At 38.5% G+C, this 27,187-nt stretch overlaps 3 protein-coding genes across 5 annotated transcripts in view; 1 reads left to right on the top strand and 2 right to left on the bottom strand.

Annotated features, from left to right (window-relative positions):
- LOC121632721 (disks large homolog 5-like) overlaps positions 1 to 1,177 on the bottom strand; it is a 29,870-nt gene extending 28,693 nt beyond the window's left edge. For both annotated transcript variants that reach the window (XM_041974418.1, XM_041974419.1), the window contains exon 1: positions 440 to 1,177. In XM_041974418.1, coding sequence (XP_041830352.1) covers positions 440 to 737 — 298 coding nt within the window. In that variant the 5' untranslated portion in view covers positions 738 to 1,177. The remainder of the gene's footprint in view (positions 1 to 439) is intronic.
- Positions 1,178 to 5,032: 3,855 nt separating this feature from the next.
- On the bottom strand, positions 5,033 to 11,442 carry anxa11b (annexin A11b). 2 transcript variants are annotated; one of them, XM_041974166.1, is made up of 15 exons: positions 11,326 to 11,442; positions 9,372 to 9,801; positions 9,215 to 9,246; positions 8,874 to 9,017; positions 8,653 to 8,740; positions 8,443 to 8,537; positions 8,201 to 8,314; positions 7,976 to 8,066; positions 7,632 to 7,711; positions 7,454 to 7,510; positions 7,276 to 7,369; positions 7,014 to 7,109; positions 5,714 to 5,772; positions 5,475 to 5,597; positions 5,033 to 5,384 (listed from the first exon to the last, which is right to left on the bottom strand). In XM_041974166.1, the coding sequence occupies exons 2-15, from the start codon at positions 9,790 to 9,792 to the stop codon at positions 5,325 to 5,327; spliced, it is 1,554 nt and encodes a 517-aa protein (XP_041830100.1). In that variant the 5' UTR covers positions 9,793 to 9,801; positions 11,326 to 11,442; the 3' UTR covers positions 5,033 to 5,324. The 2 variants fall into 2 exon arrangements, with proteins under 2 accessions (XP_041830100.1, XP_041830101.1); XM_041974167.1 differs by lacking the exon at positions 11,326 to 11,442 and adding an exon at positions 11,078 to 11,195.
- A 2,202-nt stretch (positions 11,443 to 13,644) lies between these two features.
- LOC121631973 (zinc finger CCHC domain-containing protein 24-like) lies at positions 13,645 to 27,164 on the top strand. Its single transcript, XM_041973090.1, has 4 exons — positions 13,645 to 14,221; positions 15,399 to 15,599; positions 25,038 to 25,202; positions 26,170 to 27,164. Exons 1-4 carry the CDS (start codon positions 14,024 to 14,026, stop codon positions 26,281 to 26,283), a joined length of 678 nt encoding a protein of 225 aa, XP_041829024.1. The 5' UTR covers positions 13,645 to 14,023; the 3' UTR covers positions 26,284 to 27,164.
- Positions 27,165 to 27,187: the final 23 nt, after the last annotated feature.

Here is a 27,187-nt window from a genome sequence, read left to right as displayed (position 1 = left end):
AGTTTTCACTTATTAATTATACTGTGACAGTCGGTCATTGATTTGCTCACACACTCCCTTTATGCAGCTCTGTCACTGCATCGATTGTAGTAATCTTTTTAGGTCCATTACATACTTTCACAAAAGCTAGCAGGCTGTGCTTTTAGTGACATCACATATTAAACAAGCACCGTAGTGTGAGTGTAAAAAGGCTCCAGGTCACATGACTTTACAGCCCTTTTTGTCCATTTCTATTTTCCTGAAGAAAAGGTCAATACGTCTTTTAGTTCATTTTCAGAGAAAGGTCGGGTTATTATTCGTATTTCATCAGAATTAAAAGCCATCCAAAGAGACTTAAAGGAAGTCTGCGCATTTAACCATGGCGTTTTACGCTCTCTGGATTACAATATTATTATAGCAACTTAATTAGCAAGTCATTAACGCTATTAACGTTTCTCACCAGTTGTATGATCCACGGGTCCGAGGCCGGTCAGCAGCAGCGAGTGCAGGTGAGGGTACGTCGTCTCAAGAGCGGTGCAAAACTCTGCAAAATGGTCTCTATCCTTACTGGTAAGTATCTTCAGGAGAAGCTCCACTTTTTCCGAGTTGGAGGAGCAGTTATGTCCCAGCTCGTAGTTCTCGGACTGGCTGAGCGTCCCGCAGTGAGACAAAACATCCACAACTCTGTCCGCGTCTGTTATTGACTCCACCAAGTTCTGGTAACATTTCTCCAACAACTCTTTATGCTGGGGCTCCATCTCCTCTCCCTCTCCGCTTCGCTTCCCGTCGCTTTAACCAGCTACGGGACAAATCCAGCCTCGTAATCTCTCTGGTTCTCAACTTCACTTCGGACTACTGTCGCAACTCTCCGAAACTGTCCCGCTGGATCCAGTTGGGACGGCTTTCAACCCGAAGTGAAGGATACACAAGAAGTAGCCATATTTGTTTCCCAAGTCTGTTGATTGCACGAAGATGACAACACATTTTCCCAATCGTTTCTCCTTCCTTCTCAGGGAGCGAGAGAGAAAGAGAGAGAGGGAGAGAGAGAGAAAAGACGTCTCTGCCTCTTTAAGCTCCTCTCTGCATACACCACGAAGAGTATTTCCGCATTAAATCAAATTGTTTCGGCAGGTTGAAAAGTGTATAAACTCTTTAGATGCCCCCTATGTGAGACTACAAACTCCGCCATGTCTCACTGTACAAGTAGCCGTAGCCCTGTGCCAATCATATTTTCGTGCAATGGACTTTTAAGGTAAATGTGGGCGGGGCTTTTTTTTTTAAGCGCACGCGATTCCCCTCTATAATTATATAATTATTAGGCTATATTGTTATTACATTTAGGCTACGATGAGTTATTTACAACCCATATATATATATATATATATATATACATATATATTTTTTCTATAGGCATATAGTCTGTAGGCTAAATGCTTTGCGAACTTAGGTTCCCAACCTAGAAGTCATGAGATAAACTCTAGGGAATTTCCAGATGGTTGTGGATGAAGAATAAACAAATAAATGTAAAAATAGCTTATTTTTATTGAGTGTTTATGTGAACATCAAATCCTGCATAAGCGTGATTATTCTATGACACACACACAAACACTAAAAACTATGATTCTTAGAAAGGGATTTATGGTCTGAGAATGTACCACAAGTAAAAAATTAATGTTTGACTACTGTTTAGATTTCTTTCTTTTCTTTTTTTTTTTTTTTACGAAGTTGATAAATCGGATTACTATTAAGACTTGACAGAAGTCATAGCTCTATTATAAATGAGGGCTTATGAAAACAATTTGTGACTGATTGACTTAAGATTTGTTTCTTTTTAATTACGCAAAAAACATATTTGCCAACACAGACACTGTTTTAGATTCAATGTTTATTGCTTATGATAATATGTTGCAGCCCATTTTGATTTTCAATGCTCTTTTAACTCATTCCAGTGCTAAATGTTGATGGTCATTGCACCACGGTATGATCTAAGTCCCATGGTGGCATAAATTAGTTCTAAATAAGAGACTGAAGAAAAACTGCACATCCCTTTGCTTTTTAAAGGACATCTAGTGAGCTAGATCATGATTCCATAAGTGAGAAAGGGGACAGCTTTTGCAGTTAAGCTGTTGTATAAACATTACTGCATTACAAAACATGCATTTACTGATATGGGCTTTGCTTCCTAAAGCTTCATCTGCTCAGAGAATCTAGTAAATGACACTGCATATGCACTCTGCTTCTGCACAGACTGGTCTTCTCTTATAAGTAAAATCTAGTATTTTTTGTTATATGATCTGGTCTATTTTTAGAGAAGATTTATACCTCTAGATCAGAGCTGTCAATTACTCCTGCTGCTATCCCTTGACACAACTGTCCCACTCTGAGCTTTCTTCTGCTCTACATAATCCATCAGATCTCTAAGGAGGCAAATGTCCTGTAAAAATTCAAACATTTGGTGTATGTAAAATGCAAATATTTTGTAGCTACTGTGCAGCTCAACATGAATAGTGTACAAATCTATATTGGTTTGTTTATCATAATTGCTGACAGTACTCTATATTATTAAGGAGCTTTGGAATATTGCATTTTCAAGGATTATGATTCTTGTTGGAGCTAGCTAAAGCATAGAGAGCTTGGCTTTAGAGCTTAGCATGGTACACACTGTGCCTATACATTTCCCCACTTAAGACTGAAAAAGCTTAAACAATGTTAAGTGGTTACATAACATCTTAACTTTTTTCTTCTACACTCAGAAGAAATTCATTTGGTACTTGGAAGTAAATTAGTAGTAATGTTTAGTAATTATGTACATTCCAGAAACCATCAAGCGCATGATGTTATTTCTTAGCCAAAACGTCAAGAAAAAGCAAGTGTCATGTGTCTGCTCCTTCGGTCTTCTGGGTGGAAACATCACAAAGAAAATTGGATAAGATCACACAGGCTTCATTCTCTCATTTATCAAATATCAGAGGATAGACCTTAAACCCCACAGACCAGAGCTCTGCAGGGTTGACACTGATATCTGCAGCTACATCTCATTATTTGTTGTTTTCTAATCCTTGGGTTTGTAATTTGCTTATATGCACTCATGAACTTTAATGCAGGATTATGTCCCTGGCAACCAAATGTCACTTAGTTGCACATTCCTCATTGGACAGCTGGAGAAAATCCACTGCAAATCAACAATTCAGCCAATACTTGCTTTCACTGATTGTCTTTAACACAGTATTAACCTTTGAGGCCCATGATCACAATGCTGAAGCTTTAGAAAAATTGGGTATTTCATTCTTATCTTGTTTGGTCTGTGTGTGAAATGAACATTTTGTAAGACAGCTTTATTAATCTGTTGGCACAAACCCTTTTTATCTGCAGTAAAGATTTAACTTAAAAAAAACTTTGTTTAAAATTTAATGCATTGTCTGCCCTTCTCCCATCTTTCACTAGTCCTGTTGATGTGTACAGCTTTGGTTGACCTCCATAACTCCCATATGCATGTGTCTGCAATTCCCAGTAAGACAGTTAATGTGTTTGCGTGCATTACTGTGACCAAGTTCCAGAAAGGGTGCATTCTGCGATCACATCCACGTTAATATTTAAAGCACTTTGTCTGGAAATCAGAATCAGGGAGAAGTATTCTGTTCAGTCTCTCCAAGCAAAAGCCAGCCGAATGGGAGGCCTCCACTGGTTTCCTTTTGACCTACATTTCATGAGGTATCAGTACAAACAGTCTTGGCTGGAGAGAATACACAAATATCAACATCAAATATTTATTTCTCTTTGTACTCAGGCTGATGGGGCCTTTTCACTTTGAGTACAAATGAGTAATAGTGAAGTTAGAAAAGTGTACGACAAAGTCATCTGTCTCAGCAGTACTCTCCCTCTGAGGCTGCACTTTGAGGCAAGCAAGCACAACAGAAAGAGGACCTTAGGACATCCGCATCTCCATTATGGATGCTATTTATAGTGTTGGAAAAGGCTCTGTGTGTCATGTCACTGGTGCTGCAAAGCATACCTGAGCATTTTCTCACCCTCTCAGATTGTATAGCATATTACTTATGTAAGACACCTTACTCGCACATTTTAACAGAGGATGCTGTTTGTGATGCTCAGAGTAGGAGAGAGAGAGAGAGAGGGGGGGTTATTAACTTGCCTGCTGTAATACAGACCAAGGTGGTGTAAAAGAGGCCAGCTTTGAAATGCAAATTCCTCATTGTATGTTGGCATAGGAAAAAAATATTTAGTCAGGGCTTCATGCAAAACATATCACATTTCATAAAGACAACCCAGATATGCCAAAATGCCTTTTATTGACATGAATATTGAATGTTTGCCTTCACTAATTTTGTTAAAAGGATGATTGCATTTTAGTTAGTGTCAGTTAGCTGGAAGCAAAATTCAGCAGGCAAAATAATCACAGAAACATAAGAGATGACACTTTCCAGTATGTTGAGTCAGAGGCCCTCTGCTGGTGGCAAAACATACAAGTCTACAAAGAACACTTAAAAGAGTAAAATAAAATAAAATCATTACAATGTACAGTTACATTTCACTTGATATACCAGCATGATTATAGATTGTTTGCAAGAGAAACCGCCGTGAAATGTCGACTAGCTCCGTTGGCTTACACAGCAGTGCTCACACAAGGCACATCATGATCTGTGTTTAGACTTTGGCTTTTCTGCACTGAGTAAAAGGCAACACTATCTATAACCGTTAAACAATGACTGGAAATGTTAAAAGTTCATTTGCATAGGTTCGCAAGCAGGGGTAAAAATTCTGGTTAGTTTATCAACGCTAAAGATAGAGAGAGATGCCCTTTGGAAGGTTTTCATTTCTACATTCAAACATGACCTGAACAAGCATCATATGATCATGTGTGTTCTGATTTAGTTTGATAAAACTTGCATAATAGTCACCAAGCTTTGTTAATAAACACACTTACACTGTTCGGCAATTAGATCAAACCACATTCTAAATATAATCTCAATGGATATGTACCTCGCCATAAATAAGTGACACAATTCTTATTTTGTGAAACTCTACTGAAGCAGAGTTGGAGTTTGCAATTAATTTTAAATAATCTACTGGAACAGATTTACTAAATTATTACTACAGGAAATTAATTAAAATTTAAAAGTTAACTTTACAATCTGATTTGTCCCTGATCTAGAGCATCTACTGCTGTTGCAGAAATCATATCACTTAAGAAAATACAAAATTAGCATTGATACACTAAAGTCATCTGAAAACTGATTTTAGGTGCATGCAACAAAGGCGATATAAGGTAATATTGTTTTATTGTGGACGTATACAATGTCCTAATAGGAGGTCATCTTCCTCTCTGTCTAGTCACTGCCGCCACACAGCTTCAACAACAGCTTCTTGTAATCCCCAGAAGTATCTCCCTGAGAAACATAGCAACATGTATCACATTTTTAAGAAAAAAGCGAGTCAAAACTTGGTAAAAAAAAAAAGATGTTACTTGGGACACTTACAGAGATGTCAGTGTACAGTGACTTTCCGTAAGTCTTCACATACTCCCGTCTGATGTCCAACATATCAACCTCAGAGCGGGACACCATGATCCGAATCAGGGTTGTGTCCTTGGTCCCTGCTCCCTGTTTTCAAATTACAATTGTCAATCATATTTAAGTCATGCTCCATAACAGAAAACTGAAAAAACAAGCAGTTTATGATAAATAAAACAATAGTTAAAGATAAGGAGGAAGTTTACCTTCATGGCCTTGTTGAGCCTTTCTGCAAAGTAGGCTGGGGTGTTTTTGATGCATTTCACTAAAAAAAAAAACAACAAAAAACAGGAGAAACAAAGACTGATGTTACCAGAAATGACCCATTGTTTGAATTAGGGAACCTGGAAAAAAAACACAGATTTGGTGGTGTAGTTTAGATGCAAAAATATGATGAAGACAAAACGTTACAGCATGCAAAGCGGCCGCGTAATTAACTATATTTTTCTTTTCTTTTTAAGTACAACATATTCTAGATAATTTAGCCACAAACTGTGGTTCCAGCTGATTACAAACATGCAGCATTTGCCGATCTGAGTCAGCATTTTAAAACCGACCACATGTCTTGCAACATTATTGTTAGCAGAACTCGGAAGCCTTTTGCATCTCCACGTAGAGTGCTTTACTGCACCACTCAAGAAATAAGGATTCCCACATATCTTCTTACAAGTATTTCAAATCACATCAGCAAAACTATGTTTTTTTTTCTTTTTACCTTAAGAAACTCAAGGTATTCAGATATTTCATTATTAATAATAACAAAAAAATTAATTAAATAAAATGAAAATCACAGTATTTTCAATTATGTTGTGTATGGAGTCATACTGTATGTTGGTTAACTTTCCTTACAGCACTAATTATAATTCAAGGTTTGACATACGAGAACCATTCAAATCATCACATCTTATATCCAGAAGATATTTGGGGGATTTTGGGAAGCCTCAGAAAAAACGACTTGTGAAGATATACTGTAGATGTTGCCTAGGTTTTTCTAAACCTTAAAAACTATATAATGATGAACTTCTGAACTTACCACAAGGTGCATTGAGGCAAACATGGCAGCTGATGTTCTGAAACTATTATTTAACCTCTCATGTATGTAAAAAGGATGTACCAGTCTTTTCAGCTTTAAACTTAGAACATTACAAACCTATAAATTTAAATTAACTAATTGAGTAAACAAAATTAAATTGTCTACATATCGATGCAACTATTTACAGAACATTCATCTTTAACATTTGTGAACGGAAGTCAAAAATAAGCTTTTAATGAGACTGATGGAGAAAAAAATGCAAGAAATTATGAAATAATTTTAACTTCAGGCCAAGTCATTTATGAAATAAAGTCAAATTATTAAATTGATGATAACTGCACAGTCTTTGGGTTCAGTGTAGTCTGATTTGATGCTTTTTCTTCACAATAAAATTTTATTTAATTTCCTTTTTGGTTTTTTGGAGGGCCACTTGAGTTTGGTTGAGATTTAGAAATGAAAGTCGTAGAACATACCCACAGCCACCATGCCAGACTCCACATTTCCAGACATTTCCCTGCAAATACTCTTCTCAATGTCTCTTCCACACATCTGCTGGTACTCGTGGAAGACTGACAAAGAAACAAACACAAACAAGATGGATACAGTTAACATATGAAAATGTACAAAAGGATTTTACTACAAAGATCATTAAAAGTTTTGAAATGAAAGAAACTAAGGAAAAATCTCCAAGTGAGACAGGAAGAAAAAGCTTGTGGAAATGCTGAAATAACACACCTGCCCGAAGGTGGGGCTTGCTGCGAGCACACAGGATGGCATTAAACTGAGACTCATCAGTTCCCACTTTATTCTCACCGGCAGCGTATAGTTTCTGTGAAAAGAGAGATGTTGTAAAACAGGTCTTCACACACCTTTCTGAGAGAATTTCAACCCCAAACCAGCTTTAGAGCACTACCTGAGCATCCTGTTTGGCCAAAGCGATGTCAACAGCCTCCCTTTCATCTCGATTTCCCTAAAACAAATGACAAAGAACAACATCAGGCAGGCAGAGTCCACCAGAGCAGTCAGCGCTTTACCTGATCACCAGTTTGAAAGAGAACACTTTATATGATGTATACGTGTGGAGAACATACCTGACAAAGAGAGATCAGAAGTCTGCGGAAGTGACCAGAGGTGTCGTTGCTGATAGCGTCTTCCAACTTCTTCCCATACTCTGAAAGGAAGGTCAGCTTTTTAGGGAAATAAATTTATTTTCATAAAATTTGCATTTTGCTCACGTTTGATAAAACCCATAATTTGTGTGTCATATTTAATGTTAAGAGATTTTCTTAAACAAAACAGGGGATCTCCATATTCAATTTAAACTGTAGAAAAAAAAAATACATTTTCTATGTAGGCCACAGAGTTAACAACCTGTTTAATAAATGAATTAATTAAAAGAGAAAATTATCAGTAGAAAAGGCTTTTGTTGACCCACCAGCTTTGTAGATTGTGTTGATCTGCTGAATCTCTGCATTGGAACGTGATGATAAAATCTCAATCAGACAAGCTTCATCAGTTCCTGCACCCTGGAAAAAATATTAAAAAGCTTTGGTAAGACTCATTTTTCCATTTGCTGCTCTTGTTTTCCTAGGACATGACTGATTCAATATTGATATTCCAACTGAACCAAAATTTAAGTATTTGCTGAGCCTCTTCCAACCTTTATTGCTTCTCTGAGCTCAGATGCATCAAAGTGCGCTGGACTCCTCAACATGGCAAGAACCAGTTTCTCAAAGCTTCCAGTGAGCTCAGACTTCAGATCGTGGTTTAAATCCTAGGTAACATGAAAACAAATAAAACAAAAACAACCAAAATAAATAAATAAAATCAGCTAAGACATAAATTTTTTACAGTTGAAAAAAAAAAAAAAAAATTAAATAAATACAAATTTTGAAATCTTACCTTCCCATAGGTAGTTTTGTAAGCAGCGACCATTGGAACCCTCTGCTTGTTAGTGCGACTTCCCAGAAGTTCAATAATAGCATTTTCATCAGTGCCTGTTAAAGATATTTTGTTTTTACAGACCACTGTGGTGTGTAAAATGGGATTGGGCAAGTAAACTGCCATTGTATTTGATGGATTAAACTCACTGGGATGATGATATTTACTCACCAAAACCCTTCATGGCTTTTCGGAGAACTTCAACATCCTTCAGTGGATCGGCCCCTGGAAAATCTTTAATGGAGCCCCTGTACCCTTGCTATAAATATCCAACATTATAGTTATATAAACATATAAAATACTGTATTGTTACAATGGGTGTTTTTTGCTGCATGTGCATTATATGTGTAAAGTTTAAGGACAATTATTCAACAAAGGCACGTATGTCTTACAGGAATGGCTGGTGCCTGGGGGTTGGATGGAACTCCACCTCCATAGGCAGGCATCGAGGGGTTAGTGGCAGGGGCTCCGGGGTAATTTGGCATGGGTTGGCCTGGGGCAGGGCCCCCTGGGAATCCCTGCTGAGCTCCTCCTGGCTGCAAACAAAATGCAACTGTAAGTATTTAACTGATGACACACTTTATATAGAACATATAAGGTTTAACTATAGCTGGTGAGGATAAGATGATTTCAGCAAACAAGAGATTTAGCCTAGATCTAGCAAAGATTTAGTCTGTCCATATGCTACTAATGAGTTGACACTATAGAAGTGAAGAGATAAGACTTAATGTACCGTGCCACCTGGTGCTGCACCCCAGCCTCCGCCTGCAAAGTACATAGAGGTATAATTTACATATAATTAATCCAAAGAGCAAATCTCTACATTTGCTTTTTATATGTCCTTGGCTGCTTTTATTTATGTCCTATTCACCCTATTTCTTTAAACTCACCTGCTGGAGGCATAGAAGGATAGCCTCCTGCAGCAGGCTGAGGTGGGTATCCACCAGCCTGAGGAGGGAAGCCTCCAGCTGGGCCAGGGTAGCCACCAGCCTGGGGAGGGAAGCCCCCTGCTGCTGGAGGGTAACCGCCTGCTGCAGGAGGGTAACCACCAGCCTGAGGTGGGTATCCGCCTGCTTGTGGGGGGTAGCCACCTGCTGCTGGAGGGTAGCCACCGGCTGCTGGAGGGTAGCCACCGGCTGCTGGAGGGTAACCACCGGCTGCTGGAGGGTAGCCACCTGATTGGGGAGGATATGCCCCTGGCTGTGGTGGGTAGCCCCCGGCCTGTGGTGGGTAGCCGCCTGCCTGTGGTGGGTAGCCGCCTGCCTGGGGTGGGTAGCCGCCTGCCTGTGGGGGATAACCTGGATAACTCATCTTCAGCACCTGAAAGTGACATGAAGTTGTGGAAGGTCACCATCATGTACATGTAAGAGCCAATTTGTTAATAGGACCCTAGTATTTTCAGGAACGTTTCTGTTAATCCAAGTTTCTAAGAGATCACACTGTCATATAAAAACATTGCAGTGTGTTTATATGTTTAATAAAAATAAAGATTTCCTTCTTTAAAAAAAACCCAGCTAGAATAAACAGAGTAATGCTTGTTTCTTTTACATAAAGTACTTTGTAACTTTGTTAAGAAAGTCTTTACAAATACTCATTACAAAAAATAGTAATACTAAATAACAACCACCACCATCGAAGCAAAACATTAATAATATATTTAATTTTGGTTACACATTTGGCAGGGATCCCCAGTGTTTTAGTTTGAATTTGATGATTTAGCTCATTATAGCTGCAGTCCCATTTTACTATAATAAATAAGCAGTTGACTGTAAATTAAGTTTGGTTACATGCAAACAAGAAACAAGGATCCGTGGGGGGTTTTGACAACACAGGAGGAAGTTGATGTTGGATAGAATAGTTTTTAAACACTTTTTTTGCATATCATTTAAAATTAAATCCACTGTTTGTTTATTTAAAAACTTGTTGTCTGGTGTTACTCGTTTTAGTGGGAATTTGGGATTTAAATATTCTGGATTCAAAGAGGCTGAATACATGGAATTGCACAAGAGCTTAAACTATGGCAAAAGGTTAGTTACTGAATGAACGACACTCCCTGCCGCCTCCCAGCTTAGGATTTGTTTAAGGTGAGGCATTTACGTGTTATCGTATATTCCACCGTTTTCAACACGTGACATTAACAACGAACAGTAGGGCCGAATTTGATACATGATAGCCAGCTTTTTCATTTAAATAAGCGAAGTAGGAATCAACACAGAAGTAGTTCAGCTATGTGATGGTCGTATCGCCTACTCAAACACACATTTACACGACTAGCATAGCTTTTCTGAAGAGCGCTGAAAAACAGCAATTCCCTCTGGCAGAACATCACAGGCCTGAGATTTCTCAACACGTCTATTACCTAGAAAGCTAGGCATTTACAATCAAGTGCACATAACAACATGGACCGTGTAAAGTTCATAAACCAAAGAGCATGAAATGACATCTTACTTAAACACGTAAAACGAGGTGACACTTTACTTCATCATGTCCTCTTTGATAAAGGGTTGTTATATAAGTTAATGCTTAGCATTTAGCATCCAGTTAAAGACTCAAAGAAAAGCATTATGCAAGTTTGTTACACATATTAAGGAAGTACCTGAGAGCAGTTGCGACCGTTAAAATGTAGAAAATTGGCAGTTTAGCTAATCAGGCGAAGCTAACTCCCTACATTCCTCAGTGGCGGAAAATAAGCGACCGCTGCAAAAAAAAAAAAAAAAAAAAAAAAAAAAAAAAGAGAGAGAGAGAAAAAGATTGGACCTAGTCTTGCAACAGAAAGAGGGGCTACTTATCTATTTTTATTTCTTCTGATATTGCAGTGACAAGCTAAAGAAGAGCGTAACTTACTTTCAGTTGCGGATGTCAGGTCCAGGAAGAGCCGAGCAGAGAGAGCTGCCTGGTGCTGGGTGGGTCCCTCAGCATTGTTTCCGTATCAGAAACAACTCGCTGTAGGACAGGCTGCAGTTAACTCAGCGGGCTGTGATGCGCCACTCTCTCCACATGGGGACATTTTTGATCTTTGATCTGTTCTTTAACCATTTTTGAGTACAAAACTGTGTCACATGCGAGCAATATTACTTTCATTAAATTGTTTAACAACTTCATTCAACATTTCCATGGATAATGTGTGAAGAATTACGCATGGATGCTGGCTCTTGCTTCCACAGCTGTGACATCTACTGTTGTTGTGCCTCTTTAATTTCCAATGTAATATTAAGTACATTGGTTGTTATTTGCAGCAATTAAAGCACACCCTTCAGAAGTGACTGGAAACCAGACAAGTTTATTGAGTTAATTTTTATTTTCAAAACGGGAAAATGATAGTATTTATAAAAGTAATTTTGTTACTTGATAGACCAGCACAATACAACAATAAAAATAAGAAGAATCACATAAGGAGATTAAAGTGCACAATAATGTCAAGAATAATAAAAAAGAAAAAAAAATTCAGATCGCAAGATATATCGGATCAACCAGGATCTAAAAGAGATGAAAAAACGCACAACACTGACAAGTTAATGCCATTCTTTTCAAGAAACAGAAACCTTAATAAAAAATTAAATGCCACCCGAAATTTGGTACCCCCTCATTTGAATGTCTTTAAGGGAGCTACTCTGCCTTTCAGGGGAGCCAAGCTCCCCTTAGCTCCCCTGTAATTCAAACCCTGCTTTTAAACCAGTGTGAGGTGAACTTGCTTTTACTGTCTATTCAGACGGTACTGTATCCTCTTTGTTTTTAGTGTTTACATGGTTTGTGGAGTCTCATGTCTTTTATTTCTGTCCTGTATTTTACCTGTTGTGCACCACTTTGGTCAACCATGTGTTGTTTTTTCAAGTGCTATATAAATACAAATTGTATAGTACTCTGTGAACAATTTAGTGGGCACATGCTTCAAGATTTTAATTATGATGTATCAGTTTGGGGTTTTCATTGTCTGTGCTCAATAATATCATTGACAGATTCAGAGAATCATGAGAGAGGAAAATTGAATAGTTGTGATCTCTGGGGTCTGCAGCAGCATAGCCTTTAACAATGACACAATCCTGAAATGGGCAACTAAGAAGGCCACCCAACATGAAAGTCCGAAGAGCCTCATTCTGGCTTCATGTTGACCGCCTGGGGAAACCACCTCTTGATCCTCTTCATTTTTTAACCAGCCTTGTGTGGGTATAGATGATGTAGTCTGCTGAGTGAGAAGTGGTCTGGGAGTCAGCATGTTGGACCAGATGTACCATTGTGCAGCATTCCCCTCCTCTTCAGAGATGCAGGCTTTTAAATGGTATGGTGATAACAAGATGGGTGGTCCTTTGCTCTGACAGTTGACAGGACAAGGTTCCATGATTTCCAAAAAGAATGTAACATTTTGATTAATCTGATCACAGAACAGTTATCTACTTTGCCTGATTTTAAATGAGCTTTGACACAGAGAAGACAGGGTGTGGTGCCTGGTTGCAAGGTAAAGCTTAAATCTACATTTTGTGGATTGTATGATGAACTGTTCACAGAGAACAGAGAACATTTGTAGAAATCACTACATGATTTCTACAAGCGTACCTGAAACACTATTATACTCTGTAGATTTTATGTTTAGGAACATTGTTATGAAATTCTTCAACAATTTTTAGACACACTTTGTTGCACATTGTGGAACCTCTGCCATTCTTTACTTATGAGAGGCTCTGCCTCTCTGAAATACTCCTTCTATACCTAATCATATTACTGACCTGTTGCCAATTAACCAAATTAGTTGTCAAAGACTCCTCCAGTTTTCTTTGATTTGTGCCACTTACTTTTCCAGCCTTTTCTTGTTTCTGTTCCAACTTTTTGGCATATGTTGCTGCCATCAAACAAGAAGATCAACGATTTAATCTTCACTGCTAATGAATGAGAAACGCACTGTTAAACTTTTTGGGGAACATATAAGGCTGCACAAGCAAGTACAAACACTAGATGGCAGCACTCTACTTGTAAGAGAAGTTTTGGGAGGTCTGGTTTTTGTAGTTAATCCTAAAAATTGATTTGCAATCAAATATTTGCTTTTGGTTAATTTCTAATTTAACTGTGTTAAAAATAAAGGTTTTTAAATTTAATCTGTAGTATAAACTGATATATTTGATTGTTTTCTATGATTAATCATCAGTATAAAAGGAAAAAAATGTTTGCCACAAAATCTAACTTTAGAAGATAAAACTGCGCTGTAAAGACCCATGTGATGTTCTTTGGCCTCCTGGCAAGTGAGTACAAGCAGAAATCCAAACTATAAGGGACCTCCTATTCGGTGTGACGCAACCCAGAGTCCTGTCCGAAGCGCGTCTTCAGTGAGCCAAACGGCACCACAAGGCTCTGAGTCCTCAGGCTTCCACTGTCTGACCCCCCTGTGACTGCTGTCCCGTTTGTAGGGTCCTTCCGAAGCTCCCTCCTTGTGGTCAAAAGGATTCCACCCATTCAGTCGGAGCAGAGGGATGACTGGAATAAGTTGGGTGATCCACAAATCTCGGCGGTTCTGACGGTGCTGTTTCGAGAGGCGCAGTCCTCCAGAGACAATATGATGTCTGCTATAGAGACCGGTGTGTACCAGCCTGCACAGCTGCTCAGCTGGGTTTATATGTCTTTACAAGACACTCCGAGTAGCGCTTTTGATGGCTTCAAAATCGAGCCGGATACTTCTCAAGACGTGAACAAGCGCAGCGCAGCGGATCTGAGCTCTAACTATCTCAACAACTTCTTCCATCTGAACAGTGAGGTAGAATGAATGAGATGTTGCGCTAACACAACACTTTGCATGGCAATTTTACAGTTCACTCAACTCCGTGTTGGATGAAACTTTTATGGATGATGAATCTGTAACACTGCACAGAAAGAAACATTACTTTTCATTAATATGATAGCCACCTCCCATTTTTTCTATCCTGGCTATTTTCTTTTTTCTGTCCGTACAGTAAACATCACCTGCAATGCCTTCGTTTGCAGTGTGGTAAGTGGGCAGTATATGAATATGTTTTTTGTATCCTGGTATAGTGCCTGAGTGTGTTCAGACTGTTCTGGTGTCAGTGAGCAGCTGGAGGAGAAACGGCAGGTTGAGAAAGACCTCTCTCAAGGTTTTAAAAACTCTAGAGCTCACCCTGCCTCTGCATGGTCAGAGGAGTATTAACTGTGTTAACTTACTGGGACTTGTTGTTGCTTAATTCAGTACTCACTCGCTGAATTAAAAACCTAAAAATTAGAAATGAAAACTTTTTTCTGCTGCATTCAAGTTTGAAACACTGTATGAGATGATTGAAACCATTTCAGTGATTTCACACATGGAATATTTAGGCTATGATAGTCTGTAATGACAGAGTGAATTGACAATTTGTTGTCTGTGATGCCCTTCAGAGTAGACAGTGTCTGCAGCCTGGTCTTCATGTTTTCTCCACAGTGCCATAAGCACCCGTCTCCTGCAGAAGCACAATGATACTGATTATGTCCTGCCAGTGGGACCAGTTGGAGGAGTGCATGACAAAGGCATTTTGTTCTAATGAGGAAATGGACACCACTGGTTCACACAGTAAACACAGCAGAGACTGCACATCTGCAGAAATCAAATAACGCTGGCTGTACTGTCAGAGCAACAAACAAGAGAATCAATCAGGGTGATGGACCAGTCATGTGAGATGTCCTGTCATTGTAAAGTCACAACAGTACCTTTCTTTGTAAAATAAGAGGTACTTTTGTTTAGAGCTGAACATAACATAAGAGTAATAATGATAGTTATCGAGCAGAATTAGCAGACATTTGCAACTGTTTCAGGAATTTCTTAGACATTTTGAAAACAACACAAAGACAAATTACTGATTAACAGCAGTTTGTTGCTCAAGCTCTGTTTTAAAATGGATTTTTTATCAATAATTTATCCTCTTTATTTATGTTTTCTTTGACAGACCTTGAATAACAATTTCTACAAAAGATCCTCACCCTATGGGTCTCTCAACAACATCGTGGATGGTCTGAGCTCTCTGGCGGACCATTTCTCAGACCTCTCCCTTTCCCCTGAGACCCGCAAACCTAGCAAGAGGCCGCCGCCCAACTACCTGTGCCACCTTTGCTTCAACAAAGGACACTACATCAAAGACTGCCCTCAGGTGAGCCTGTCAGGGATGCTGCACATCAGTCAGAAGCAGATCTATGACAACCTAAACTGAAACAGCTGTGTGGTATGTGGGCTGTTTGTTAAATGCTTGAAAGATATTCACAGAACATATGAAGTGCTGTATGTCAAAGAGAAATAGATCAAGAGAATATGGTGGCGAATTTTCATGGCACTTAGAACAGAAACAGAGATTAAATCCAGATGCTTCCTCACACTTGTAAGCACCCACCTCTGGATTTTGAATATAAATTCTAAAATTCAGATGTTATAATGTAATATTTGCATTATTTTTTCATTGTGAAATAGATTCCTCAGCACATATTTGAATTAGATGTACCACAGCAGGCTGGTAATGAGCAGCAGATGCCAGACTGGATCTTAGAGTTGGCCTTAATGAAAGATGATAGGTTTCTGTGTGGAACTGGGCACGACCTTTCCTCCAAACTTGAAAGAAATATTACCACTTCTTTATGTGCAGCTGTGGTTCCTCATTGATCTTGTTCAGAGGGAAATGCCTGACAGTTGTTAAGTGTAATGGAAATAATTAAATGGTTGGTGGATGTGATGTGTCGAAGAAGCAAAAAGGTAGAAATTTAAGAAGCTGGTAAACCTGGTTAGTAAGATGATGAAGTCTGTAGAGTAAATGCCTTTCTGTGTTTTTGTGACTTCTTAATGTAAAAGGTACACATATGTGATGATTTCATAGATTACAATGCTGTGTGATTGTCATCTTTTCAGTTTTTGACATAATAGTTAACATATAGGGAGGGTGAAACAAACAGTTAATCATTAATGATCTTTAGTGTTGTTATTACAAGTATTTTGTTTCTTTTAAACAGAGCCAGGCTAGCTGCCCCCCCTCTTTCCAGCCTGTATGCCAAGCTAGTTAACAATCTGCTGGCTCCAGCTAGCCTACATATTTGTTATATGAGAGTAATATTAAACTTTTGTTCCAGTTCATGGCAGACAGCAGCAAGCAAGCCTTTCCTTTCACTTAAAAACAATGAGCAGAAATGTTGCTTTATTCTACAGAACTTAAACCACAGTTTAAGTGCTCCCTCCACTGGTCTTTTCTCTGAAAACTCATCGCCTCAATCACTGACAACAAAGAGAAAATTGGTACGGTTCAGTGTAGAACCCAGGCCTTGTAGGAATCTAAGGAACGTGGAAAAATATTCTCCAGTGAACTTATAGCTCTTAACACTTTCACATCTGTGCACACCTGGCAATTTTTGTGAATAAAGGTGTGACTTATGAGTTTCGGAAATGTGATGTGCAAAAAAAAACTACTTTAATTAACCTGAAAAGCCAACAGACATAAGACAATAGTGCATTGCATACTTCTAAAACAGCAACAGATGAACAAAACGTGGCTTCTCAAGGTGTTCTGTTTTATCTTGCATCAAGACATTTTGCAGCCTTTCCTTTAAGGCTTCTAAGCTGAAATAAATAAGAGTGTATAACCATTTTCAGATCACTCCAGTGGTGTTCTGGGCACATGTCACCCTAGTTTAGAGAAAGATCCCTATTCCCAACTAAATGGGAAGCCATCACAATATTTGACTGTAGGAATGATATTAAAGACATCACCATAAGCCTGCATGCATTAACTGAGTTTAGACAGTTGGGTGCAAAACCAGAAGTCACTATATGGTCTAGCAGTAGTGGACTGAATTGAATTGGGGAGTCATGATTCACTGGATTCAACTGTCTGAACCATCTAAACAGGTTTCTCTGTGCATGCTGGGAAACCTGCAAAAAGAGCTTTGCAGTAGTGGATAGCCGTGGCCTGTAACAGGGGTTGGTTGTCATACTGTGGCAGATCTAGGAAGTTTGTTGTTGGTATTAATCATGTCCCATTTAGGAAAGAAATATAATCTTTTTATGGAAAATTCAAATCCTGCAGGAATTTGTTCGTAGCCTTTCTCAGATCTGGTTTTCACTGACATACACCGTCAAATGTAAGAAATTAGATAGGCGTGTGGCTTTTTTTTTAATTACAACCCAGGAATTCAGTTAAGTCATGTTTTTGACTAATCTTACAAACCAGAGTACCCGTCCATAACAGATGATCTAAATACTTTAAGTAGGTTTTCTTTAGTTTTGAATGTGTTTGTGGACCGATAAGCAAAATGTAAGATTTATTTTAAAATAACAAAATGTTGAAAACATTTCCATTAGTACCAAGCTGATACATCTTGATAGGATAATCTGAAATGTTCACGTCATCTGTGAAGGGTCGTGATATTGCATGGCTCATTGGTGTATTTTGTACATCAGTTTTTGGATTAAGTCTCTTTGACCAAGTACAGCAGAATGAAAACCATGTGTATTTCCTTCATTAAGCATTTTTTACGACTTTAAAAAAAATCTGCAAAATTTTTTCAAAAGCATTTTTTATGGATTGATTTAAAATATAGTGTCAATGTGCTTTGAACTTGGTACATCACTGGATTCCACTAGAGATGAAATAGACAGGAACCAAACATGAGAAAGAAATGTGGATCCATGTGGACTCTAATAGTGTAGCTTTTTGGAATATTGAGGTGGTAAAACAGACAACAATGGAAAAAAAAATATCTGGTCTGTGCATTTTGGTTTCAGTCTTACTGGAAGGGATCTTTTTTTTTTTTGCCTGTGCTGTACTAATGTAGATGCATGCATGTCAGGTGAGAGTTAGGTTTACCCTCTTCAGGAGGATTTTAAGACGTTACACGATGATTCTTCTCTACAACCACACCCTTTCAAATGTGCAAAATCTGGACTCCATTTCTGTGCTCCTTGCTGCTCTTGCTCTGCTTTCAAAAGATGATGTCAGATGTTATCATGTGTTGTTAATATTTCAGACCGAAAGTGGTGATTATGGAGCTGTCTTCACAACAAAAGGCCTCTTCAGTTGAATGTTCTTCTGGAGCTGTAACTAATGAACAATCATCTTTTTGTTCTTGTTGGCTGGAATCTGAGGCATTTTTAGCTTGAGACAGCTGACATTCATATTTTGGTTTTTCTTTTGATGTTTTACTACATGTTGGGCTCCAGACACTTCTTCAAGTCATGCTTGCTGTTTAACAAAGGTTGCAAGGCTGAAAGTCGTCTTCCCTTGGTAATATGCTGTTTTTAAGATTTTTTCAACTAAATGACCATATGTGACCATCTTAACTTAGGGTCACAGCATTTTAATGACCCCTTCCCAATTAAATAGCTGAACCTGGTTACTGGAAGCAGCAAACACAGCAACAGAGTGCTGTCAGTAGATGGGTGTTTGGTTGGGAAGGGCTTGGAATAAATAAGGAGAGCATTGTTTCTGTGGAGGGGCTGTGGAAGCAAAGGTCAGGAAGTCAGGCTGTATTGTTCGCACAGCTCCTCTTGGCTGGAGTCATCTCCGTCTCTCTGCGACTATCAGGCTCACATTTAAAAAGCCAGAGAGTCAGCTGCTCAGAGACGACAGCATCCACAGTGTGTTTTTGGGAACGGCGAGTTGTACAGGAAGTGGGTGTATGTCTTTACAGTTACAGTTTAATCATTTTTGAATGGAGGGGAAAAGTCTGTTTCGATAATCACTTTGGACAAGGGAATGTTTAATAATAGCAGGGAATTAAAGGATTCCATAAATTATATTTAGTCTTTAAGAATAAACCAATATATTTTTAGCTCTAAGTTGCTCCCAGCTCCAGTTTGTAGGATATAATGACATCAATAAGTTAAAATTGCAGATGTCAACCCCTGTATCTCTAATTCCTTTTCCATAAATGCAGAAAAACTATGTAAGTAAAATGCTTTTGTTCATCATTTAACTACAGATTTGACATTTAACCGACAAATACTTTAACACCAACCCCCAAGAACCCACCTGATGTCTATGTATTTCTTTAATCATGAGGTTACAAGCTGTTAAGCAGAAATGGGGACAAGCGAGATGTTTCCTTCTGTTTTCTGTCTGTGTAAAAGCAGAGTATTGTAACTTTTGTGCTATTTGCTGAAACTATAAATTTAACCTAACAGTAAAACATGAGGCAGCCTATCTTTAACACATGGTGATATTTATGTATCACAGAAGTTATAAAATTTATTGCAAGACACTTTACAGTTACAGTTATAGTCTCTCTCTGAAGAAAGAGCTTTTTGGAAAAGCTGAAACACAGTGGAGAGGGACGGCCCTGCAAGTTGATTTCCTCCAAGCTGTCACCAGAGATGCACGTAATGTATGTAAAAGAAGGGCATTGCCTCTGGCTCTGGTTTTGCTCAAGTCAAACCTAGACTCTTTCTTTTAGCCAGGAGGTGGCAACATCTGTGGTTGCTCTAATGAGTGAGATTGCATTGAAATCACAGACTATAGATTAAATATATTTCCCCACTTTCAAAAGTGAAGCTGATGCTGAAGTGTCTTGGAATGCAGACAGCAATGTTTTGAGCTGGACACTGCACCTCCGTTCAGGTGGAACAAAGTAGTTCATAGCTGAGCTTAGAACTAGACAATCCCATGCAACACTGGTCACCGTTGCTTTTGTCCTTTTGTTTTTACTGTTGATAACTGTCTTATCTGTTCACAATGTGCTGTCTGTTGCTTTTTACTGAAACATCTGCTGAGGAGGACAAGAAAGATAGAGGAAACCCTGGAATGTGGGGTAGATAGACTCTGATAAAACTGTGTCTGTCATCTGCTCAAAGCTAATGAACTGAAAATGCCGAAGAGTTAAGTCTTCATGTGGCTGCATGTTTTAAAGATGACATAATGGTCCTGGAAGGTTTGACAATTTAACATGATAGTTTTTTCCTATCATGACATAAACAGGGAAGGAAGGGAAAATTAACTGCAACTGACAAGTTGGCCTGTTCTTTAGTAAATATACTTGGATAATGTGTTTAGATTTTCTTCCTTATTTTTTTTTTACTAGGATAGCTACAAATCTACCAACCGGCTTACTATACTTTGTGTTTCCCACTGAAGCAGGGAATATTTCACTGTTGGTGTTTCTTGTTTGTCTGCCAGCCCACCTGCCCCTGCCATTCACTTTTTGTGAAATATAATACCCGTTTACAGCTGTATATGTCATCAACATGAGTAGAGCTTAGTCAGACTCTGAACTGAGCAGAGTTTATCCTCCCCCAATAAAACAGTTCTGTGTGAGAGATGCTAAAAAGTGTAAAGTATGTGTGTCCGTAACTGTCATGCATGTTTAAAGGCTCTGCATGCTCTCAACGGTGGGTGCGATGCTTTGAAAATTTGGAAAACCATCTAAGAATACTCAAAACTAATCATCTGCTCTGTGGCCTTTTCTTGTTTGTTTCATATCAAATGTTTTGGATTAATCATGTAAGGATTTCAGCTATAGAAAAAGCTTTGTGATCTATATAAGGCAGTCATTTAACATACTGATGCTTCTACAAGCATTTTTTTTTTTAAGATAAAGCACCATTTTGTCAGACATGAGTTAGCTAGACAGCATCTCAAGTTTTTTGCTTATCACTGTGGTGAGGCTGGTAGAAAAGCTTCAACTATATTTAAACTTGTGTAAAGACAGAACTGCTGAGTTCAGCAACTAAAGAGCAGCTGTGCAGGAACAAGACAATGACATGCCAGCATAATTATTTTCTAGCTATACACTGTGTCTTCCAGTTTCACTCTAGGCAAGACAAGGCAAGTTTATTTGTATAGCACAATTCAACGACAGAGTGAATCAAAGTACTTTACAGAGACATTGAAACATCAGAAAATAAGAAACATAATTTAAAGTTAAAACAAAACAGAAAGGAAAAAGAAAGAACATTAGATAAAAACAGTATTAAAACACGATCAAGTTTAAAAATTCAAGCTTAAAAGAAAGATGCAGATTTGGACTTTTAAATAAAAGGTATTCAAATGCAGCAGAGAGCAGGTCGGTCTTTAACCTGGATTTAAATAAACTGAGTGTCTCAGCTGATCTGAGGCTTTCTGGGAGTTTGTTCCAGACATATGGAGCATAAAAGCTGAATGCAGCTTCTCCATGTCTGGTTCTGACTCTAGGAACTGATAAAAGACCGAATCCAGATGACCTGAGGATTCTGGTAGGTTCATACTGGGTTAAGAGGTCACTGATGTATTTTGGTCCTAAACCATTCAGACCTTATAGACCAGCAGCAGAACTTTAAAATCTATTCTCTGACGAATGGCAGCCAGTGTAAAGACCTCAGAGCTGGACTCAGACCTCAAAGCTCTCGCAACTATGCAGAAGTTCCCAAACTAAATGTCTGATATGTTTTTGCACAAAGCAGTCAGTGAAAGAGAATGGCATATTAATTTATTATTAATTTTCATCTGACTGGTTAGATTTTATGGAAAATTTCATTTTCTGTTAAAATGATATAGTTAATTTATCATTGTAGTTCACTATAACTGAAAAGAACAAATTCAGATATTTTAATGTGCAGCATTTTATTAATAATATATTATCAGAACATTTGTTAAATACTAAAATGTGTTACATTATTGCAAAACTAAGTTTTAAGACTAATCTTGTTTGGTTATTAACTGGCAGGATGCATCTAAGCGGCTGTTTTCAAATAGCTTACTTTGTGTGACGAATGCTCGTTTGACACTGATATAAAAAGAGAAAAACAGTAAATGTTTACATTTTATGTTTGACATTTTTACTGCATAAATATCCAGAGAAAAGGATCTGTTATTCCAGAAATGATCTCTGCTATTGGTTGCAGAAACAGTTTTAAAAGTCTTGAAAACATAGGTGATGTAATATAGTGGTTAGTCCAGGCATTAATGTGTTGTTTTGGTTTGGTAACAGCTGGTGGGGGTCTGATACAAATTAAACCCAGTGTGGGAGAGTAACTGTGGTTTTGTTAGTGAGTAATTGACCACATGGTATCCAGTGGGCTGGTGCTCGCCAGGTTGAATGCCTCATGGGGGTATGAGAGCTGGAGAAGAGGAAAGGGGCAGGGGGGATTAGGATTTGGAGTAGGTCATTGTTTATCCTGATGGTTTCCAGATGATGGCAGCCACCTCCTGGGTTTCTCTCAGTGGGGTATAAGGATCTTAGCTTATCTACAGCAGCTCTGAGGTGGATTTAAAGCATGCTGCATAAGTTATGGCTGATGTGTGAGAAACAGTATGCTGGAATAAACATAAGAAATTAATTAGTTCAATAACAGTTTCTTGGTTTTAGTTTTAGGGTGCAGAAAGGTTTTTATCAAAGATATGCTAGGAGACATTTATAGTACATGTTTAGTTGTTTTTTTTTTCTGTGACAAAGACAATTGAATGAAATGTAAACTGTAGTCACATGCATATGACCCATTACATTCATGTTATTAGTATGCAGATGAAATAACTTACTATTTCCACTATCTGATGAACTGACTAGAAAATTGAAGCTGCGACACTTTGCCATCAATAGAAAATATTAAATAATTTTTAATGATGTAATTTTTCAGCAGGACTTGGCACCGGGCCACACTGCCAAAAGAACCAAAACCTGGTTCAATGACCAAGAGATTTGGCCAGCAAACTCTCCTGACTTGAACCCCATAGAAAATCTATGGGGCATTGCCAAGAGCAAGATGAGACACGTGAGACAGAGCAATGCAGAAGAGTTGAAGGCTGCTATTGAAGCATCCTGGTCTTCCATTATACCCCAGTAGGGCCACAGGCTGATACATCCATGCCATGCTGCATTGAGGCAGTAATTTATGCGAAAAATGGACTTTTCTGCATTAACCACGCCCACCTCGAATATCTGTCCAATCACACAATACTTCTTGGAACCCCAAAAGATGAAAGTTCTGCTTGGCTGATGCATCGAAAACAAGCCGCACGATGCCTCCAACCACGTCAGTGAGAACAAAATGATGTGGTTTTGTTCTAGTGGCCTCAAGAATAAGAAAAAAAGTTCTTGTATCTTGCAGAGTATGTAGCAGGCTGGTGGTGTAGATAACTTTTAGTCAGTTTAGAAATGAATACAAAGTTTTGAGGGTGCTTTCTTGGCAGGGCTCCACTACACCGGTACCCACTGCATTGATTGGAAGCTAGGGTGTAGAAGTACTTTGGCTTCAAATGGTGGCTTTGTTTGCTTGGGAAGTTAAGTTCGTTTGGGGAGGAGTGAACACTGATACTGAGTGTGCACTAACAAACTTATGCAGATCAAAGACCTGGACTCTGGTCTGCCTACAAACGAAGGTCTCGGTTGGAATTTAGTAGTAGTCAAGTAGTTACAATAAGGGGAAAATAAAAGAAAGTCCTTTATCTGTTGGGTCATAAGTGAGATTTTCATATGTGGGCTGTCATTGTGACATCTTTGATCGGACCAGTGGAAACTCTGGAGTGTGCCCTGCCCCTTGATGCCTTGTGGGCTCCAGGGTTTAGGCAGAGTTTGTTTAGCTTGCTCTGAGGAGTGAAAGCTGTTTCCGCCCTCAGGAAGATGATGATCTGTCTGTTTTCCCTGTCGGCGCCTGAAAAAGTGTGGCCTGCTATTAGAGGTGACCTCCTGCAGCACCTCATGGTGGCTGATTGATGCAATGCATCTATGTACTTCACAGTAGCCTGAACAACTAAATGTTCAAATATTTTCCTGGAAATTAGTTGAATTGTTAGAGATTTGAACATGACACATGTTGGTGCCATAAAATCAAAATGATGAATATGTTGCAGATTTAGTCTTTATCTTAACTTGTCCTACTTTTCAGCCAATGTATTTCTCATTTAAAACAATCTTGCTGAGTTTTTTTTTTTTTTTTTTTCCAGATGAGTTCAGGATTTTGTCATGTTGCAAAAGTGCAGAGTTCATCTGGGTTTTATTTCCTCCCTGCTCAGATCCTGTGTGTTCTGATTGGTGAGTTGAAGGCAGCTGGGAGGGATGACTGAGAGCCTGAGGTATTTGTCCTACAGCAGTGCGGGCTCTTCCATTGGTTGCCCCTCAGGCTGAGGCCTCCTTCATGGTCCCCTGGGAACACAGCTGGAGGGAGGGAGTTCATTCCTAATGGGAAAGCTGAAACTCCTTTTTCTCTGTCCAACAAATAAATCAAACTTAACAGTATATAACAATTTCTTTGGAACTGGTTTAAATGTCTACACCATCCCCTTGTAGCTAATTTGGATAATAGGAAATAACTATAAGCCTCATTCAGCGCCATAAAGCTTAATCAGTCATCAAAGCAAACTAACTCTTTACTTGTACTGAGAAACCATAAATAATCATTCCATTCTGTAGACAAAACCTGACTCTTGACCACCAACAGGGCTGCTTTCGTGTCCTGTTTCAATCACACAGAGCTTTGAATTGGCTTCCATCCAAAGAAACCAAACAGGTCCTTCAGTCTCCTCTTAAAGGTGGTGAGAGGCAAAAGCCAAAATGTTTGTAAAGCTGTTGAGGCTTACATGTCACAGTTGGGCTACACATGAGCTCAATAATTCAGAAACTGAGTGCTTTAAATTCCTTTTCAGGCTCGACCCAAAGGGGAAGGCCTGACTCCGTATCAAGGAAAGAAGAGGTGTTTTGGCGAATATAAGTGCCCTAAATGCAAGAGGAAGTGGATGAGCGGGAACTCCTGGGCCAACATGGGACAAGAATGTATCAAGTGCCACATCAACGTATACCCTCATAAGCAGGTAACGGTACATCTGAGAATAGGGCAACAGCTTCATATCCTGTTCATATGGACACTGTGGGGTATTAAATGGGTCCTTTTTAGTGCTTTAAGCTGACCTGTGCTGTCAAAAACTTGCAGAAAAACACTGCTTTACTGCACTTAACATGGCAGTAAAGTAATGCATGCTTTGTGGCTACATGCTGTTACAGTGTATTTCCTTGTAGCTTGACCCTTGAGGCCACAATCTAACTAGAACTGGCGTGTGTGCTGCTTTTTTTCCACTAAAAACCATTTGCAGGATGGCAACTCAAACAGTCAGGGTCATCTATAAATCTATTTAAAAAGAATAAAATGATCACAGTCCTTTCATTAAGATTAATGATGATCATCCTTTTCTTTACCTGGTTTTATTTTTGTTTTTAATCTCGGGATCCAAAACAACAAGGAATGTTTCAGAGAAAATTGACTCATTAAAGCAGCACTTACTGCTGAACTTTGGTAGATTTTCACACTTTGACCCCCCTCGATGAAGGCTAATTCAGCATCCGTCCGGCCTCTCTTCTCTTCTCTGAGCTCTCTCAAGCGAGTGAAAGTCAGTCAGATGTTGATTTTTTGTCTTATCTCTTGCAGAATCAGTTTCTTTTCCTTGCTTCTTTCTGATAATACCCTGTTGGGTTTCTTTGTTGAATCAGCCATGGTGTGTGTCCATAACAGTCAGCGTGTTGATTTTCTGTTGCTTGCATGTGACATAGTGCTGTAAAGCAAAACACAGCTGGCATGTGACGCTCTGGACTGGAACAAAAAGTTGTGGTTTCTTGTACCAGTAGGAATACAATTCTGATGGGAAAACGCAGTAAAGAGATGATTATTCAGTTCTTGAAATTGAAAACAAATATGAAGCTGTAAAATGAAAATATTTCCATGAGTCATAAATCCCTTAAATATGAATAGAAGAACATGAACTGTATTTTTTTGTTTTGTTTCAGAGACCTCTGGAGAAACCAGATGGGCTGGATGTGTCTGACCAGAGCAAGGAGCATCCACAACACCTGTGTGAAAAATGCAAAGTCCTCGGCTACTACTGCCGTCGCGTGCAGTAACACACTCTGCTTGCCTTAAATACCCTTGTGGTTTTATTAAAAAAGGGACAGTAATATTTTAGTTAAGACATAATAGAGTTATTGTACTATGATGTATCTAATTGTTAATTCCCATGATTTATCCTCTCTGACACTGTGACTCCGGGTATGAGTCTCTTTCTGATGAACAGCCTTTATAATATCTCTTAGTCGAGATGAGTATTTCTGAATTTGCTGTGTTTTTCTAAGTGCCTCAGTTTTCTTTGTTTGATTCGTTTAAAGTTTAAACTGTGAGCCATGAATCTTGCCAACTGTGAATGAAGAAACTTTGGCTCCATATCTGTTTTCACTCTGTTTTTGGAATAAAAGGTCTCAGAACAAGATTCTCTTTTACTTGTTTGTATATTTTTAGAAATAACTTATGTTTTTTTTTCTGTATAAAATATGCAAATCTTTACCGAGAAGGATATGCAGTATTAATATGTATCTGTACTAATGGGTAAATCCTTTTGAATATATTTTGAAGCCATACTGTTTTGTTGAATATTACACTATGAAAAGGATTATCTCAGTTAACTAATATTTTGTCTTTAGAATGAAAATGTTTTCAAATGTGGTAGAATTTTTTTGCTAACAAAGGTAATCACCACAGCCATGTCTTGGCACTTAGTGCTGAAATGCCTCACCAGAGTGCTGTTTATGTTTTTGGAAAAATATAATTTGTAATATGAAATGAAGTACCAAGAGGAGTGAAGGGGAAAGTGGAAAATTGTTTCTTGTTATGGGGGATGTCTTTTGCAGATATTGTGGTATTAAATACATATTTAGAATAACTGTATTACCCTTTGATCTACTCAAAATGCCTGGGAATTCCATGTAATGTGCCTTAATTGGACTATTATTGCATTAAAATGCATTTTAAATA

This window comes from Melanotaenia boesemani, chromosome 21 (assembly GCF_017639745.1).
Source record: "Melanotaenia boesemani isolate fMelBoe1 chromosome 21, fMelBoe1.pri, whole genome shotgun sequence".
NCBI classification, from domain to species: Eukaryota; Metazoa; Chordata; class Actinopteri; order Atheriniformes; family Melanotaeniidae; genus Melanotaenia; species Melanotaenia boesemani.
This window is presented reverse-complemented; position numbering and strand designations above follow the sequence as displayed.

What these genes read in the sequence shown, in the direction of transcription:
- anxa11b (XM_041974166.1), bottom strand. Translation starts at nt 9,792, where the DNA reads ATGAGTTATCCAGGTTATCCCCCACAGGCAGGCGGCTACCCACCCCAG. An exon ending in TCCTTCTATGCCTCCAGCAG is followed by an intron (nt 9,247 to 9,371) that starts GTGAGTTTAAAG and finishes TGTACTTTGCAG; the next exon opens with GCGGAGGCTGGGGTGCAGCA. An exon ending in GGCTCAACAAGGCCATGAAG is followed by an intron (nt 5,598 to 5,713) that starts GTAAACTTCCTC and finishes ATTTGAAAACAG; the next exon opens with GGAGCAGGGACCAAGGACAC.
- LOC121631973 (XM_041973090.1), top strand. Translation starts at nt 14,024, where the DNA reads ATGATGTCTGCTATAGAGACCGGTGTGTACCAGCCTGCACAGCTGCTC. An exon ending in TCTTCCATCTGAACAGTGAG is followed by an intron (nt 14,222 to 15,398) that starts GTAGAATGAATG and finishes TTTCTTTGACAG; the next exon opens with ACCTTGAATAACAATTTCTA. An exon ending in ACGTATACCCTCATAAGCAG is followed by an intron (nt 25,203 to 26,169) that starts GTAACGGTACAT and finishes GTTTTGTTTCAG; the next exon opens with AGACCTCTGGAGAAACCAGA.